The 18221-nt window shown below is 49.6% G+C and overlaps 1 protein-coding gene across 1 annotated transcript; it reads right to left on the reverse strand.

Moving 5' to 3' along the window:
• Positions 1-8565: 8565 nt before the first annotated feature.
• Positions 8566-17967, reverse strand: TAGAP (T-cell activation RhoGTPase activating protein). The gene is made up of 10 exons (XM_006757691.2): positions 17717-17967; positions 17070-17151; positions 16929-16982; positions 16558-16624; positions 14902-15068; positions 14066-14227; positions 13505-13614; positions 11713-11908; positions 11072-11186; positions 8566-10517 (listed from the first exon to the last, which is right to left on the reverse strand). Exons 2-10 carry the CDS (start codon positions 17094-17096, stop codon positions 9319-9321), a joined length of 2097 nt encoding a protein of 698 aa, XP_006757754.1. The 5' UTR covers positions 17097-17151; positions 17717-17967; the 3' UTR covers positions 8566-9318.
• Between the last annotated feature and the right edge of the window lie 254 nt (positions 17968-18221).

The following is an 18221-nucleotide window of genomic DNA, read 5'->3' on the forward strand; positions in this document are numbered from 1 at the left end:
CCAGGGCGAGAGGTGGGAGCCGCACTCCGCAGGCTATAGCGGGAGCATAGAGCCGCCGGCGGCGCCCGCACCGGTTGCCCAGCAACCACGAGTTCCGCCAGGGGGCGGGGCCTCCAGGCCGTTTCCAGGGGCGGGTTTCATGGGAAGGGCCCCGGGGCCGCGCCCTTCCGGCTCTTGACTCCGCCCACCGCACCTCCCCGGCAGGTGCGCCTGCGCGTTAGCCGCTCTGCGGCCGGGACGTTGGGCGTGGCGCCCCCTGCGGTGTCCCTGGCGGATGCGGGAACGGTTCCGGCCCCGCTTCTGTGTGGCTTTGGGGCTGGTGTTGGCGCCGTTCGCCCGGCCCTCGCGCTCCCTTCCGTGGGGGCCTCCCCGCTTGTCTCTCCTGCTGCCCTCCCGCTGCTCGCCACCCGGGCTGCCCACGAGGGTCCAGCGCACACCAGTGGCGCCCCCGCTCCCCTCTCTGTTAACCTGCGGGCGGCAGGGCGCCCCTGGGGTCTCCAGCGCCCCGCCTCCCCCACCGCGCTCCGCAGCCTTGCCTGCATTCCCGCCTTCTTTCTTTTTTAAAAAAATATATTTTACTGATTGAGATTCTGCCCCCTGGTGGTCAATGCACATCATAGCAACTGGTCGACCAGTCGTTCTGGTCATTTTGGTCATTCCGGTCGCAACCCAGGTACATGCCCTGGGCTGGAATTGAACCCGGGACCCTTCAGTCCGCAGGCCTACGCCCTAACCACTGAGCCAAACCGGTTTCAGCTCTTTCTTTCTTTTTAAAATATGTTTTTATTGATTTCAGAGAGGAAGGGAGAGGGAGAGAGACACGTCAGTGATGGGAGAGAATCCTTGATTAGCTGCCTGGGGCGGACTGGGAGTTGAGCCTGCAGCTGGGCATGTGCCCTGGGCTGTAGTCTGAAAGCCCCTCCTGGTCCGCAGGTCCCCACTCGGCCTCGGAGTCCCCACGCCTGTTGCTGGCACCTCAGAGGCCTCGGGTCCACCCAGCGGCAAGGGCCGCCCAAGACATCATTTTGGGGATGGGGTGGGCGCTTTGCTGAGTCTTTGAGGCTCCTGCACCTTCATGTGTCGGCCCAGGGCCTGAAGAATTCTGTATCGTGGGGTGGGTCTGCGCTGAAATACCAGCAGCTTTGGTTTTCGTGTCACAACGTTAACAATATTGTCTGGGTGTCAGTGAAGTGTGTTTCCCCGAGACCTCTAAAGATGAGGCGTAGACTCTGGGACCGTAGATGATTCTTCAGAAGTGTTGCTGTTGTCGTCACCCCTCAGTGAAGTGCCTAAGGCCTGTGGACCCGTCTTCCTACTGAGAGAGGGTGGTAGCAGTAGCACACGAGTTTACAAGTTTTTTTTTGCCACAAGGTGTCACCAATACTTTGTTAGCTTTTAGGCGATAAAATAATTGCAGCCCAAGTGTACCTGGCATGAAGGAAGTACTGTTTTTATAAACTCACATTTACAAGGCAGGCCAATGAGAAGGTGGTTATTTACATGGTGGAAGGCTCTCTCCGGAATGTTTGATATGTGTACGTAGCACCGCGTACAGCGAGCCTGGGCCGGGCGGGCACCCTCAGAGCAGGGTGTGGAGCGAGGGCGCTGCATTTGGAGTTGGGCACCAGAGCTGCACCACAGTTTTGCACTTGCTAGCTGTGTGGCCTCAGGCAACATTTAAATGATTCTTTGTTTTCTTGACAAAGACAACATTTTAGTTGTTATTTTAAAATAATAGATAATAGACACTGCTTTACTTGTATTACACCATTATTTTGCATACCGAAAGAGATAATGTGTATAAGAATGTTTGGAAAATGTGAAGTATTATGTAAACAAGATTTAAAACAATTTTTATGAAATGTAGGCCTGCCTTCGTAGCTGTGTAGGTATGACATGAGGCAGTTATTCTGGTGAAGATTCTTGGTTGCACGTGGTAGAAGCCCATCCGGACTTGCTGGGCAAGAGGAGAATGTTTGAAGTGTACCAGGGCGGTTCCTGTGACTCAGGAACGGCCGTGTTGTGGGCATGGGGCTTCAGTGTGAGCACCCGCAACCTGTCCCCCATGAAAAATACTTGAAGACTTCTGCTACCCAAAGCAGCAGTTAAAAAGGAAACGTTTAGTCTGGCAGGCGTGGCTCAGCATTGAGTGTCGACTTATGAACCAGGAGGTCACAGTTGGATTCTAGGTCAGGGCACATACCTGGGTTTGAGGATCAATCCCAGTAGGGGGCGTGCAGGAGGCAGCCACTCAATGATTCTCTCTCATCATTGGTGTTTCTATCTCTCTTTCTTCCTTCTCTGAAACCAATAAAAAAATATTTTTAAAAAATGAAAAGCTCAGTGATGAGGACTTTACGGTCCACTAGGATTTATAAGACCAGCCTACTCACTTCGGACCAAAGTGCAGGAGTGTGACTGGCCTGCAGAACCCCCCAGGACTGTTCCTCTAGACGCTGCTGCCTTTCCCCAGAAAACGTATTTCTCACATCACGGGCTCTACTCCATGTTTCAGAAGACATGTCATGTTTGATGACCTCTTAGGTGACTTGGTTCCAGTATCTGTTAGTGTTGGCGTAACTCTACCTGGTGGAGATACGGTGTTCAGAAGGAACCCTCCCCCACCCCCGCCATTTCTCCAAGTGAGAGCGGAAGGGGGCCGTGTATTGATCCTTTTCATGGGCAGAGTGTCACATATTTTTCTGCATCTTTTCTGACTTTTGCCCGAATGGTGGTACTTTTAGTTGGGCAGGACTAGAGAACGGTGTTTCAGTTCTCAAGCTTGTCTTTAGCTTCCTTCCCCCGGGACTTGTGAATGTTCCAGCATTGTCAGTGGGGGATGGGGGCAGTATTTCATTAGGTACACAGGATAATCATGTCTAGAAATGTCGCTGATCTGTTGTTTTTCTGTTCCTTAAAGAAAATCTCAGAATCTCAGACACACTATCATTTCCTCTTGATCTAAGAAGTTAGTGACTCACTTCAGTAAGAAATATATCCTTAAAGGCACAGAAAAGAAAATACTAAGAATAATAACATTTCTAGTTTCTATTTCTGTGTAACTAGTTGCCCCAGAAATGAGTGGCTTACATAATAACCATTTTCTTATGCCCCCAGGTTCTGTGGGTCAGGAATATGGAAACAGGAAGCAGGGGGCATGCTGTGTCTTTGCTCCAGGAGGTTTGGGAATGACTCAACTATTAATGTCGAAGAGAACCTCAAATTTTAATCAAGTAAGCTAAAAAAAATTAACTTTTATTCTCTCAACAGAAAATATTACAAAATTATTTAAAAAATAATTTTAAATTGATTTTGAGAGAGAGAGAGAGAGAGAGAGAGAGAGAGAGAAAGCGAGAACAAGGGGGAGAGAGAGAGGGTGATTGATTCGTTGCTTGACTTATTGATGCATTCATTGATTGTTTCTTGTGTGTGCCCAGACCAGGGATCGAACCCAAAATCTTGGCATATTGGGACTATCTGATCAGGGCTACAAAATCTTTATTTATAGGAAGAAGTGACTAAAAAGGGTGTGCATCCTAAAACTGTACAGAAGGGAGCATTATCGAACTGTCTCTGGAGTCTGTAATGTCACTCCTGGGGGCAGTGTTAATAAAAATATTGTGTAATTTTGAGGGGGATTTTGTTGGTTATCAAAATATAGCTTCATTAAATTTACAATTAATTTAATGTCAGCTTCATTACATTGACAGCGTGTGGTGTTGTTTCTCGTTCCACGTAAATATTAGTGCTCCCTCTTGAGTCTGTGTTGGTGACTTTCGCATTCTTTTTCCTGTAGGACAGCGGTTCTCAACCTGTGGGTCGCGACTCCTTTGGCGGTCGAACGACCCTTTCACAGGGGTCGCCTAAGACCATCCTGCATATCAGATATTTACATGACGATTCATCACAGCAGCAACATGACAGTTATGAAGTAGCAACGAAAATAATTTTATGGTTGGGTCACAGCATGAGGAGCTGTATTTGAAGGGCCGGAAGGTTGAGAGCCACTGCTCTAGGAGATCGGGCTTGAAGGAGCGGAGCCCAGACCGACCGGTCCTCCGCGAAGCTGCTGCTTGGCTCTGAGGCTCACACTCAGGGTCGGAGCTGCTCTGTGTTTCCGTTCCTCCGGGAGCTCAGAATGAGGTGTTTCCGATCATTTCCTTCTGCTGGAAGAGCCTCCGCAGCTCCCAGGTCGGGTGAGAGGATGCTGCCACCCCACAGGGCAGAACCGTGACTCAGAGCGTGAGAAAAGGGCGCTCAGGTCCTGGGACGTTTCCAACTCAAAACCACGCCGGGCTTTTGAATAAAAAGTAAAATTCGAAGCCAGCGGATGGAAACTTCTTGTAAGGAGATATAAAAAACCCCGACCTCTTCCTCTTCTGAAAAATGAGAGTTGTTTTTGTGAAAGGCTCTGAGCCTCGAGTAGATTTCTTTGAGATGAATCTGGCAGAAGCGATCCGACCGGGGAGTCAGGGACATCATTCCCGGGGCAGCCCCTCGGCTCCCCCTCTGCATGCGCTGTGCCCCGGGGTCTCAGTTTCACCGGAAAAACAGACGCGGGCCATCAAATCGTGCTAGAATCCACGTGGTTTTAGTTGAAAGCCAGGAGTTCCTTGGCCTTTATCTCTGATCAAAGGTAAACTTCACCCATTTTGATGGAACTTCTCTGTGGATTTAAAAGTATCTCAGGTCTGTGGAATAGAACAGATTTTATTACAGAAAAAAACCTACAACCAGCCTCGAATATGTGCCCCTCATCCCACAGGCTGGGACGGAGGAAAAGAGCCGCCCTCAGCATGTGGCCGATCAAATGCCCACTTCCTCTTGCATTAGCGTGTGATCAGGGGCGAGTTACATCCTCTTCTCACATATAAAAACATGGATATGAACATTCACCTCATGACGTCGTGACAATTAAATGAAATGGCAGAGAATTTAAAACAGAACAAAACAAAGAACTCCTCATCTAGTGACGGCCCCTGGCACCCACGCAGAGCTCAGAAAATGCTTCAAGTAAGAAAGGAAAGAAAGGATAGCGCCCCAAATCTTCTCCTGTGGAGTCTGAATCCAGACCAGACAGAAGAGAGGACCACGGGAAGGGGGAGGGAGGGGCCTTCGGGGGTGGGCGCTGAAGGGAAGGGCAGTCGGTGGCAGCAGCCTGGAGAAATCCCAGCTCAGAGGGTTTTCTGCGAGGCCGAGGTGGAAGGAATGGCATAGATAGAGGGAACCCTGTTGTATTTTTGGGGTTGAGTTCTTTAATTCCACAGCTGCTGTGGTGCTAGGATTTCCCCCATTCCATGGGTGAGGAAACCGGGGCTCAGACTGTGGGCGCCCGGCCCCCCCGTGGCACATGTGGGGTGTGGACTCAGGGGCTGTGAATTCGGGTCTCATCTCCTCCAGAGACGCTGTCGCTCTGAGTTTGCTCTCTGCTTTCTGTGGCTGTGGCTTCCGGACCCCTCTCTGCCGCCTGTAAGAGGAGGGGGGCTGCCCCCATCTTTCCTCCCTGACATGGAATTTGTACCCGGGAGTGGACACCATGCAGGGTCTGAGTCTACAGTTAAAATAGTGCCAGAAAGTGATTTGTTTCCATCTCTAGCAAAATGTTTGTACTCTGACTCCTCAGTGATGTGCCCTCTGCAGATGCAGAGTTAAGATCTTACATAATTCAATTAAAAATCTCCAAGTACGTGAGATCCAGCTGATGTGGGTTTCTGTCTCTTTGGCCTTCAGGAGGAGGGCGGTCCTGGCGCTGCCTCCAGGGAGATCACAATCAGGAAAGTTCAGCAGAATTTATGTTTCTAAGGGTGCGTTAGGACGACAGCGCTGGCCATGCATTGGCCACTCTCGCCTATGGCCGTGGGAAGCACGGGGCCTTCACTGTGGTTTGCTTCATTAGCACGACGAGCCGTGGCCACCACGCCCACTGCCCAGGGACCCCGTGTCGCCTCTGTGCTGTTTGCCGAGCAGTCTCGCTCAGCTCTGGTGCGAACAGCCCTCCTTGGTTCCATCCGCAAGTCGACGTTTCTGGACCACGTCGTGGGTGGTGCTGGGGTGGGCTCAGTGTGTCACCGCAGGCGGTCACAGTGCATCACCCCTCCCCTCTGTGTGGGAGGAGAGAAAATTCCCTGCCTTCCCCCAGGGGAAGAAATTCTAGTCTGTTCTGTCAGATTCCAGGACACTGAGTGCTGAAGTTTTCCTGTCTCTCGCTTGGTAAGAGGGCCGGGGTCCTCCTGAGCAGGCAGGCCCGGCAGGCGAGGCAGGGGCGCTCAGAGGCCCAGACGCCGGACACTGGCGATCAGGCGTGGATTTAGGTAGAAGCCCCTACGGGGGAGTCAGGTCCCTTGGTGATGGTCCCATTTGGGACTGTGGGGCCCAATGAGGTCCGTGGACAGAGGCTGGTTTCCTGGGTCCTTGCCTGACATACCATGCTCCTATCACCCATACCTCACTGTAAGCATGCGCCCTCTGTCTACGCATTAAAAACTGTCCGTGTCATCAAGGTATTGGTAGGTATTACCTGTGAAACTTGGTGTAGTGGGTTGAATGGTGTTGCCCCCCCCCCAATTTATTTGTTAAAGTCCTAACTCCTAGTATCTCAGAATGTGACTTTAAAGAGGAAAATGAGGTCATTCGAGTGGGCCCCAACCCAATATGACTGGTGTCCTCACCAGAAAGGGAAGTTTGGGGACAGATACACATAGAGGGAAGGCAGGGTGGGGGACAGAGAGACAACCATCTATGGCCAGGGAGAGAGGCCTGGACAGCTCCTTCCCTCACGGTCCTTCAGGCACCAGCCCTGCCCACACCTCCATCTCCCTCCCAGCCCCTAACACGGGAGACGACACATTTCGGTTGTCTGAGCCACTTGCTTGTGGCGGCCGCGGCAGCCGGGCCGGGCCATCCTGTTGTAAACGAGGAGTGCGCACAGCACCCTGCAGTGTTGGATCCGCCCGGCCTGTCTCCCCGCTCGGAGACTGTCCGGAGACTGTCACGATGATGGCATGCGCTTCACTGCAAGACACTCCTACATGCCTGTCAGCAAACTGTGCTCCCGGCCACAGGCAGAGCTTCCAGTCGACGCCTGCCTTTTCACAGTAGGAAATTGGGGTAGGGTTTTCGTGGTCTGAGCTGGGTCACGGGGAGGTCCGGTCAGTGGTAGAGTGGAGTAGGTTGGAGGCTGCCTACCTTACAGTCTTACCCATTGTTGGATGAGGATTCTCTGATTCTCAGTAAGAAGTTGTTAAAAACATGATGGGAAAAATGTTTTCAGTCTGAAATACTTAGCACAGCCCTGGCCACGTGGTAGAAGCTAAAAATTGTAACTATTTCTAGTAGTGTCCAATTCTGGAAAAGGATTGCTTAAGTTAGCAGTCGGGGAGGTGGGGGTGTCTGTCCTTGAAATCTACACATTATCGGTGGTGCTTAATAAAGTATTTTTTATGATATTGTTGGGCCTCAATGTGCTGCCTTCAGCAATCCGAGCTATAGCAGTTTTAACTTTGTGTTACATTATTAATAAACCACCTCTGAAAAAATAGGTCGTCACCATCTGGTAGCTAGTCTATACAGAAATATTTAACAATTATAACTTTCAGTATTTTATGAGAGAAGGTGACAAAATAAGGAAAATTTCCAAGTATCTCTAACAAACTATCATTATATTTGCTAATAAAACAATAAAAATAAGGTTTAATTCACTAAAAAGACAGGGAATATGGTATTTGCTATGGTCCTCTGTTTTGCATACTAAATTTTCTGGCCTGTGAGTGACCATCTGCTGAAAAATGGCTCAAGTGGGTACATTTCATGGTTTTGCAAACCTCAGAAGAACAGGGATTCTCTTTTTCCAAACATAAGACCCCCAGCTTTGCTATTAGTCTAGAACAGGGGTTCTCAACCTTCCTAATGCCGCGACCCTTTAATACAGCTCCTCATGTTGTGGTGACCCCCAACCATAAAATTATTTTCGTTGCTACTTCATAACTGTAATTTTGCTACTGTTATGAATCATAATGTAAATATCTGATATGCAGGATGTATTTTCATTGTTACAAATGGAACATAATTAAAGCATAGTGATTAATCACAAAACAATATGTAATTGTATATGTGTTTTCCGATGGTCTTAGGCGACCCCTGTGAAAGGGTCGTTCGACCCCCCAAGGGGTGGCGACCCCCAGGTTGAGAACCGCTGGTCCAGACTAACAAATGTACATACTCAGCAAGTGCTCGTTGAGTGAATCAATGTGTGAATGATTTTCTTGGTGGGGTTCTGTGAACAGAGGGAAAGGAAGTAACATGTCAGTGAAGAATGAACATGTTTAGCCCGAGCTGGTTTGGTTCAGCGGACAGAGTGTTGGCCCTCGGACGAAGGGTCCCGGGTTCGATTCCAGTCAAGGGCATATTCTCCGGCTTTGGTTGGAGTATGTGCAGGAGGGAACCTATTGATGTGTTTCTCTCACATGGATGTTTCTCTCTGTCTTTCCCTCTCCCTTCCACTCTCCCTAAAATCAATGGGAAAATATCCTCAGCTGAGAATGAACAAAAACAAACAAAGAAGGAACATTTTTACTTTGAAAAAGGCAGGCAGTTTATTGTAGTGAGATTATACTGAAGTTTATATCCGACCGTGATGCATATAAAGTACCATCCTCCACACGCCTGGGAAGACATCCCTGAACCGCAAGGAAGCTCAAAGTGCTATCGATGTGATGGGTTTTCACTAACCGATCCCATTAGGATCACATGACTAGAAGTCACATGGAAGTATTTCCATACATTTTCATGACGGCCTTTTCCTTCCCCAGCGTCCGTGGTGCCCTGACAACCCCACAGGGGCCCTGCGGTGAGTCTGCTGCTCCCCTTCCTGCGGTGACGAGCCGCCCCCCCTGCTGCTTAGGGCGCTGCTGGCAGAGAGGTAGGCCTTCCCCTGAAGGAGCTCGTGGAAACAATGAAAACGCGCATGACATTTGAAGCAACATAAGAACAAGAAAACATTAGTTTTAAACACCAGCTGGTAGAAAGTGCCCCAAGAGGGGGAGAAGAGCAGTGCAGTGCACCCCAAATTCACAAACAGATACAGACACGTGTTTACGTGGACATTTTTGCACCCGACGCCTTGTCTGGAACACACTTTATACATGTGCTATGTGTGCACGGATCGGTGCACGCAGCCGGCACCGAGGGCCGTGCAGCTGTCCTTGCCGAGGGCTACACGATGCCTCGAAGGAGCTTATTCTGGACTTTTAGAAAACAGTCTGGAAGCAATTCATGCGGCCACTGCATCTGCCACGGGTGTGCCACACGCCTGGCCGCCTCCTAGATGTAGGACTCCTTGGCGTAGAGAAGCTGGTCAGCCTCGAAGGCCGGCTGGCTGCAGCGCCCCGCCAGGCAGTCCCACGGGCTCCGCTGCATAGACTCGGACGCGGTTCTGAGCTGGTGCAGCTCGGGCCTCCCAGTGACGGCCACCTGTCCGATCGTCTCCACGGAAGCACAGCCGGCCCTGCTGTGGCTCCAGCTCGCAGTCCTGGGCGAGAGTCTGTGCCTGTCGAGTGGCTCCTGGCCACACGCGTCCCCTGAGTCCCCTCCGTGGTGCCCGGGTAGGCGAGGCAGCAGCCCCGAGTCCAGGCTGAGCATCCTGGCCCGCAGGCTGCCAACTGTCTGGCTCCCAAGGGCAGTGAGCGCTGGGGCCTGGCCCCGCACGGCCTCTTGGTAGGAGGGTGGGCTGCCGGGCCTCGTCCTGTCCACCAGCCGGAACACGTCCTCCCCCGACAGGGCACAGGATCTTGGGCTAAAGTCCAGAGCTGCTTGGCCGTGGGTTTCAGACAAGTTTTCCCGGACGATTCGCCCGGCAAGCTGGCTCTCCCTTCTGAAGTCTCTCCTGCCGGGCTCTCTGGCTCTCACAGACAGGCTGGGGGGCTTGGGGAGTGCCCTTTTGTGTGAGGCGAAGGAGAAGGACATGGAGTGTTTTTTTATTTCTCTGGTGGGCTTACTTTTATCCGTCTTCGTAAAAGACTGATGTCTGCTGAAGAAGTTTCTCCTGGGGCTGGAGGGGGAAGCTGGGGGCGAGCTGTCAGAGGAGGCGTCCGGGGAGCCGCTGGAGCAGGCCGTGGGCGCCCATCCCTGCGGGGAGCTCTGCACCCGCAGGTCCTGCGGCTTCTGGCTCCCGCTGTCCACCGCGGGAAACACCTCCTCTGGGAAGGGGTCCTCGGCCTCCTCACTTCCCGACTGGGAAGCCGGCCGGGCCCGGGGGGAGTCCTCACTGCGTGTCAGTTTCAGGTTAGCTTGCCGGCTCCCGAGGTGCTCTGGTGAGGGCGACACGCTGGGCTCCGAGTGCCTCCTGTCCGGGTCACCGAGGGAGCTTTTCAGCCGGGCCACAGTGCTGGCCACGGGCTCCATGCGGGCAGCTGTGTCCCAGGGCCCCGGGGGCAGCCTGGCTGGGGAGCCGAGGGCGCTGCTGCAGTCCCCGTCAGGGTCGTTGCTGTCATAGGCCGAGTCATTCTGCAGGGTTGATGCGTCTGCAGACATGAAAGGGAGGTTGAGCTTTCAGAAATGAGCTTCCTATCGGGGGTGGCAGTGGGTAATCTGGTGAAGCTACTTTGGGGTTTGTAAGAAAGATATTTGCCACATTAAATATGTGTTTCTTTCAAAGTCAACTCTGTCAATGGGGACAGGGAGGGAGGTGGGGAAGGAGAAAACAGCATTTCACTGAAAATGGATTGATCTTCACTTTAAAAAACGACCCTTCGGATGGCCTTTTTGGGTTCATTTCCATTTTAACAGACCGTATTCCAATAGTGGAAACAGAAGGGTATGACCCGCCCTCTGGCTCAGGTTCATCAGCAAGACTAACAGTTTCTGCTGTGGAACAAGCAGGGGCCCAGGCGCGGCCCCAGTGAGTGCCTGCGGCCCCAGGAGATGCTGCAGGGAGAGCCAGGAGCTCAGTTAACCCCTTTCCCCCCCGGTGAGTCCACACTCAGCCTGTGCCCTGTCACAGCAGCTCCTGCCTCATAACCTGGGACACTGGACACTGGACACGCGATGCAACGCGAGGCCGACAGCACGCCCATACCTGAGCCGTCCGTGTGCTCCAGGGAGTCATCGGAGATGGAACTGGAATGTGCTGGAATGTTCTCCCCAAAGATTTCCAAGCAGTTGTCGATGAGGAATTCCACCAAAGTCTTCACCTGGGAGGACACATGAGCAGATGGTCAGCTTAAACGGAGGGGGACAGGGCAGGGTCAGCTGCCAGGGCGGTGCCACAAGGAGCCTACAGGTTATGTGTCTGGGAAGAGCAGACAGAAAATGTGGCAACCATCTCTATATTAAAGTCATTTTTGAGACATGCACTTTTTATTTGGGAATTTGAGAAACTTTTAAAGCAACTGAATTTTTCCTTTAAGTGAGGAGTGTCTCCAACCACAGCAGGACGGAGTGTGATGCCCAGAGGAGAGAAGGGGAGGTGTTCTGCCGGGGAGACGGATGTGAACATGGGAAGCACTAAACTGTCTCTCGGAGGTGAAAGGCCGCGGCCTGGGCTTAGGTCATTAACTGCCCATCTGATAGTGGAATTGTGACCAAGACACCCTGTGTCTCCCACCTTCACTGTGAGGGCGGACCAGTCAGAGACGACAGGCACTGCATCGCCTTGATGTGCAGACGGACGGGTGGGGGATCAGAAACTGAGTTTCCCAGAAACAGGCTGGAACAAACCTGATTGTTCAACTCTTTCTGGGCTTCCAGCGAGAGGTTCTGGTCATTCTCCCGGGTCAGCATGTTGGGCCCCACGCAGATGGCGAGGTTGCTGGCGTCCATCCTGCTGACCTCGGCGTTACTGCTGACCAGGTAGAGCACGGAGAGCAGGTGCTTGAGCAGCAGCAGGTTGGGCCGCGGCAGCTTCTCTGCGACCCTGCAATGAGGTTCAGGGGGTGGCTCAGAGGCGCCAGAGGCTTTGCTGGCTGCAGGGTAGCAGCCGAAACTCCCTCACCCAGACTTCCTTTAAAATGAGGAAGGTGCTGCTTTCACAAGTAACATTATGCAATGCTCATTCAGACTCTTCCAAGGGCAGCTGACATGGGATGAAACTGGCTAACCAGACATCATGACAACCTACGAGGCCGACACCAATGACTCATCCTGTTATTTATAGGTGTGGGAGCATTCACTCCTGCAACAAATATCAGAGCTTAATATTTTGAAAACCATTTTTGTAGGAGAATCATTTAGCCACGAACAATGCCTTTTTGTTCCTAACACAGAAAGACTGTGTTTTGTGTGTGTTTTTAACACAATCATTTGCCTTTCTAACCTGTGACCATGGAACAAAGATGAGACATTTTTGCACCATTCTGAGAAATCTTTACGGAGAAGAAATCAGTGTATAAGGCATGTTCATAACTATGGTCAAGGCAGCATTTCAACAGCAACATTATTACTAACAAATAATAAATTAGGCTTTTAAAGCCTCTCTTTAAAAAAAATGAAATGATAACTCTAATATATGGATCATTTTTATTTTTCACAAGATGTTATTGTTCTGAAAGAGCTTCATGTCTTTAAGTAGAAAGTAATTTTCATTTTGGGACAAACACTCTAATGTCTTCAATTCTATAAATATTTCATTGAAAATATTTAGGCATGTGGGCAATCATAGTATATGGGCACACTCTCATAGGATCTGGCAAAAGTGCTGATATTTTATTTTTTTAAAAAATATATTTTATTGATTTTTTTACAGAGAGGAAGGGAGAGTGATAGAGAGCTAGAAACATCGATGAGAGAGAAACACTGATTCAGCCGCTTCCTGCACACTCCCTACTGGGGATGTGCCAGCAACCAAGGTACATGCCCTTCACCAGAATCAAACCTCGGACCCTTCAGTCCGCAGGCCGATGCTCTATCCACTGAGCCAATACAGTCAGGGCAAAAGTGCTGATATTTTAAAGTTAGGCATTTAAGATTCTCTAGTCACCAAGAGGTCATACTTTCATTCACATATGTAATTATTTTCGCTGTCACTGGTGTTTGTTTTTATATAGTTTTCATTCTGGTTAATTAGAAGAATATGAAGTATATTATGGAATTTAATGAACAAAACAATCCCTTCTAGATTGTTCTCTGTGCTGTCAGGGATGCTTTCTGGGAGAATGGTTGTCTTGCAGGACACCAGTGGGTATAGGTTAAGGAAAACCCCAAATTCCTACACCTGGCTGGCTAGCCCGTTTTGAAGCTTTCATCTATGATTCTGCCTCATACCTTCTCAAACGACTTATCTTTTTAGACTCCCCCACCTCTTCTGATTTGTACTGAAGCTCATGTTCTACTTTTTGAAAAAGCGTCTACTCTCCTTTGGCCGAAACTGTTTGTAAATGTCCAGGGTAACGCCTGATTTTCATTCTGGGCAGATGAGCAGTTCCACGCGGGTCCCCTCATCATTACCATGGAGCACCCTGCCACACGATGAATGGAGAGATGGCGTCCAGGTGGGAGGACCCTGACGACTTACTGTTTTAGGGCCTCGATCCTGTCCTCCTCCGTCGGTCTCTCCAGGGCACCCATCCAGTCCTCAAACAGGTCACAGGAGAGCAGCTTCCGGGGGATACTTCGGAGGAAGTCCTGGAGGATGAAGAAAGGGTACCGTTTGGCCTGTCTGTGCTGGGTAACGTGCTGGTGTCTTTCTCTCCACTTGGTTTGTTCCATCTCAGGGAACCTATGCTCATCTTGCCACAGGCTGTGCCCCTTCCTTCCTGTATTTGGTTAGTTTGAAGGAGATCTCTCTCTCGTGTTGTCTCTCAGCAACTTCCTACAACAGGTACAGTAAGGGCACCATTCAAGGGGCCACAAGATTCAGGGGTATGGACTTGGCCATAGGACAACCCAAGTCCCTTTCTCCTCAAAATGCCGGGGAACTTTAAAGCCTTATATAATAAATAAAAGGCTCAACCTAAGCAAAATGCAAGATCAGTGTACTCTGGTTTGTAGAGAGGAGAACCCATTTCTTGTATCCTGAGCATTAATGTATCAGAACCCGTTGGCAGGTTCTTTGGCGCCAATGCTGTGAACTCACCTTAAAGACCACTGCCAGGAGGTGCACGGGGAGACTTTTCAGATCCACCATGACTCCTGAGTTGAGCTCCTCCTTGAGCTCTTTGCGGGCTTTCTCGTTGGCTGCTTTCCTAAATATCCCTTCAGTGGAAGGGCCTTTCAGGCACAGGATAGTGAGGATATCCTAGAGGAAAGAGGCATAGGAATAGGAAATGGTGACCCTTGGTTTGAAGACATACTTTGCTACTAATACACTAGAAAGCTATATTTAGGAAGGAGAAAGAGGATGAAAAGAGTGCATATGCACAGTAGCTAACTTCATCTGTCATAAAACATCCTCTCCATTGAAGTTAGTTCCCCATGATACTGAGTTAGTCTTAACAAGTGACCACTGATGCCAGCTGTTCCCTTCAGTCCAGTTGCTGTCAACTCTTCCTCCACCCTCCACTTCTCTGAGAGGAGGTGCCTGGTGGAAGCTCTCATTTGCACGTTCTAGAACTGCTCCAGCCTCCTTCCTGGGACCCATTCCACATACACATTGGATTTCGGATCAGATATGCTACACCACATCTCTGTCTGTTGATTTTTCAGAAGCCACACATTTTCAACATTCTTAACTCTAGGAAGTCAAGGACAGAGCGACCATCAACCTGAGCTCATTGGCAAATACAAGCAATTTCTAGACTGTAAGCAGCCAGGGACTGTCCTGACTGCACTCCCGGCAGAAACCATTTCTAAGAGGGAAAACACGAAAGATCGGCCTCAACAAGCTCAGCATGAGGATGACATTCAGGCTGCCCAAGGACTTTTCAAGCTGGCAGAAAGCTGAGGTAGGGTGACAAGTCAACGTGCTCCTACCTGGATGGGTCCAGGGAGGGTGTCATCGTCACCACAGATAATTGACAAGGGCTGATCAAACAATGACGCTTTCAATTCTGGCTCTGAAGCCCCAGAAAAATCTGATGGAGGAGAAAGCCTTCTCATGAGAAAGGGCCAGGATAGCACCTTCTTTCTCTTCTTAATTTCTACAGCCAAGAAAACAAGGCAAGGTGAAAATTTAGATTAAAATATTAACAAACAGAGATCCGTGTCAGACTGGGTATCGTCAGTCACATAATGTCACTTCTGTTATGATATATGGGAGAAATACTTTTGCAAAAACTGAGAAAGCAAAGGGCATGCATCTTAATCTCTAAACATCAACCCAGAAAACCACCACGTTACCAGGGCAACCAGCCCCTAAACATCAACACCAGGGTTCTTCAGTCTCCACCTTTCCTGTTTTTACCCGTCACTAGCTGTTGGCTGCAAAAACTGGCAAAACCTAACTGTGCGGGTCATAAACCACCATCTTAACCTATTGACCTTAACAGCTGGGTGGACATCTTTCATGTGAAATACATTAGTTTAATCTGCTCCTATGAAGAAAATGAAACTTATAAAGAGAGGAACTGACTTGCTCAAGATTATTTTGAAGATACTTAGTGGGGCGGGCTGCAGCCATGCTTGCACCACCGGCCACTAGAGGGAGCTACATCATTCAGCCAGTCTGTAGTTCCCTTCTCCAGGGCAGCAGCGGCTGCCTTAGAACCAGGAGAGCACAAACTGCTGCAGAAAGGTCCGAGCCCAGACACGGCAATTGGGAATTATGAGTGAACACCAAGAGCTCTCTGCAGGCTGGTGTGTGCAATGGGCACTGCCTTTCACAAGTTTCCTTCTTTTTCTCTTTTCTCTTCCTTCTCCTTTTTTTTTTTTTTCCTAATTAGAAAAGCTGTCTTTTCTAAATGCACCGGCATATGTTTCTATACAATTTATACTGGCAAGTGGGAGAGGCTGGGTGGAGAAGTGGCTTTTTCCCATGGTTCAGGAGAATTGGGTCAAGGTTATGTTACCGTAATGCACTATGAAAAGAGTGAAAAGTGAACCGTGGGCCCTAGCCCATTTGGCTCAGTGGACAGAGTGCCAGCCTGCAGACTGAAGAGTCCCGGGTTCAATTCTGATCAAGGGCACATGACTAGGTTGTGGGGTCGATCCCTAGTGGGGGCATTCAGGAGGCAGCCATTCAATGATGTTTCTATCTCTCTTCCCCTTCCTTTCTGAAATCAATAAAAATATATTAAAAACAAACAAAAAAAGTAAACTGTGGGTTCTCTGGAATTCAATGTCAGCAAAGATTGCTACATAGGTTCTTAGATTCACTTTCCATTAGAGAAGAAAAGGAAAAAGGCATTGAGTGTTTTTCATATGTCCATATGCCTTAATTGTCAAAACAGAATGGCCAGGACATCTGTCACCTACTAGGAGCCCCTTGGAGAGCGGGGTGGCTCTGAGGGGTCTTTCCTGATGCTCTGATGCTCGGGGTGTTGGGGCCTCCACTTGAGAGTGGATGGTCTGCGGTCTTTAAGAGCACATCATACAAATAATTCCTAGTAGAGAAACATCCTGTGGTTTTGCAAACCAAGAACATTTGCTGTTAGCACTTACATAAAAGACCAGTATGTTTTCAAAACTCACCAATTAGCTGGCAAATGCTATCTTCACTCTCACATGATGCCAACAGAGGATGTTGCTTGATATCACCCTAAAAGCAGGTTTACTTTAGTTACAAATAAGGACTGAAGAAACCTACTCAGGCTTCCCCCACAAAATGCTCATATAACATTTTATTCATATTAAAAATTAGCCAAAGAGTCCACTGATTTCTTTCTAGCTTCTAGAATCAATAATAAAGCACCTATTGTTTCATATAAGAGTTTAACACACTGCATTTAGGATACGAATTTTCTACTCTAATAATTAAATAAGCCAAACAATATTCAGTTAAAGCAGAAAGTTTTTCCTCTTCTCACAGTGCAGATAAAAACTTCAAGAAATTGCTTTCTTACCTCTGATTGACATTCAATTAATGTCTCCATATTATTGGTATTTAGTGTTTTCGACTAAAAGAGAAAAAAAAGTAGGTTAGGTAAACATTTGGCTCAAGCCTTTGGAAAATATGAACGCGTGAAGATGAGAGCGGCACATACAGCATTGCAGCTGCTTGTCAGCTTCATCAGAAGTTTGGCCGACTGTCCTGATGAAGTCCCCTTCCGTGAGGCCTCGCTCTGCCTACGGAGAAATCACATAGGAGAGAGTCAGGAGGGACACACAGGGTCAGCTGGCCAATTTCAGTGCCACTTCGCCAGAACACGAAGTCTGAAACTACTGGGTAGGAAAGTTGTCATTCACAGTACAGTGTGTGACCAGATGTCTTATGCTATTCGGAACAGCGTCCGATTACACATTTCTAACTCAGTTAAGCCTCAGCTCACCACCAGGCCCAATTCTGTTCTGCATTTATTACATCCCCATCAGGAGAGAATCTGGATGGCAAGTCCAGTCACAACTTTTTGGGGAGAGCTCACTATGCGTCAGGTGTCATACTAAGAGCTGTGCATGAATTTGCTCATCCGACCAGAAAAGAGAAAAGCTCAGACATGACACGAAGGGAACGTTGACAGAATTCCTGTGCCCCAGAGAACAGGCTTCTCCCGGAGCAGAGCTCCAGTGATCAGAATCTTTATAGCTCTGCTGCACCCTCCACCGCGCAGCTGTTCTCTTTCGGATCAGATCTGAAAGCCCAGCGACCCTCTAGCAGCCTGCCGTCGGGTGCCTGCGAACTGATGGCACTTACCCGGGGGGTGGAGAGGAACCCCAGCCAGAGCTCCTCTACCTCGGGGAGCTGTGGGGATCGTGGGGACCGGGAGAGGCAGCACGACACCCGTTAATCTGCTGGCAGAGAGGAGACAGACTGTGTTGCCTTCACGTGTTCTGCATTATAAGCGAGGGGCGGGCAGGTGGAAATTCACCATCTGCTGGGACCGGAAAGAACATCATGGGCCGTCACCCTGCAGAGCCAGACGCCGGAGAGCACCCGCTTCCTCATTCCTTTTAGGGCAGCTCTGGGTCTTTTTATTTTTTATTCCTTCCACTGGAGAGTAAAAGAAAATCTGTAAACTGCTGGGGACGGAAAAGATGACACATGGCCCTAGGTGAAGGCTCTGATTAATGTCACAGGTGGGATGTGTGATAGAGAATGGGTTATTCTGGACGTAAACATCATTTTATTTTCTAACGTGGTCATTTCTGCCTCACTTTTTTGGCATCCTGTTTGAGGGCTGTCTCCCCTCCCACCCACC

The sequence above is a fragment of the Myotis davidii genome, unplaced genomic scaffold (assembly GCF_000327345.1).
Source record: "Myotis davidii unplaced genomic scaffold, ASM32734v1 scaffold1494, whole genome shotgun sequence".
Taxonomy (NCBI): Eukaryota; Metazoa; Chordata; class Mammalia; order Chiroptera; family Vespertilionidae; genus Myotis; species Myotis davidii.

Bases quoted from the DNA above. Each gene is read 5' to 3' on its own strand.
- TAGAP (XM_006757691.2), bottom strand. From the start codon at position 17,096: ATGAAGCTGACAAGCAGCTGCAATGCT. The intron at 15,069-16,557 runs GTGAGTTTTGAA...TCTTGGCTGTAG, and splicing joins TAGCATTTGCCAGCTAATTG to AAATTAAGAAGAGAAAGAAG. The intron at 11,909-13,504 runs GTAAGTCGTCAG...ACCTCATTGCAG, and splicing joins AGGATCGAGGCCCTAAAACA to GGTCGCAGAGAAGCTGCCGC.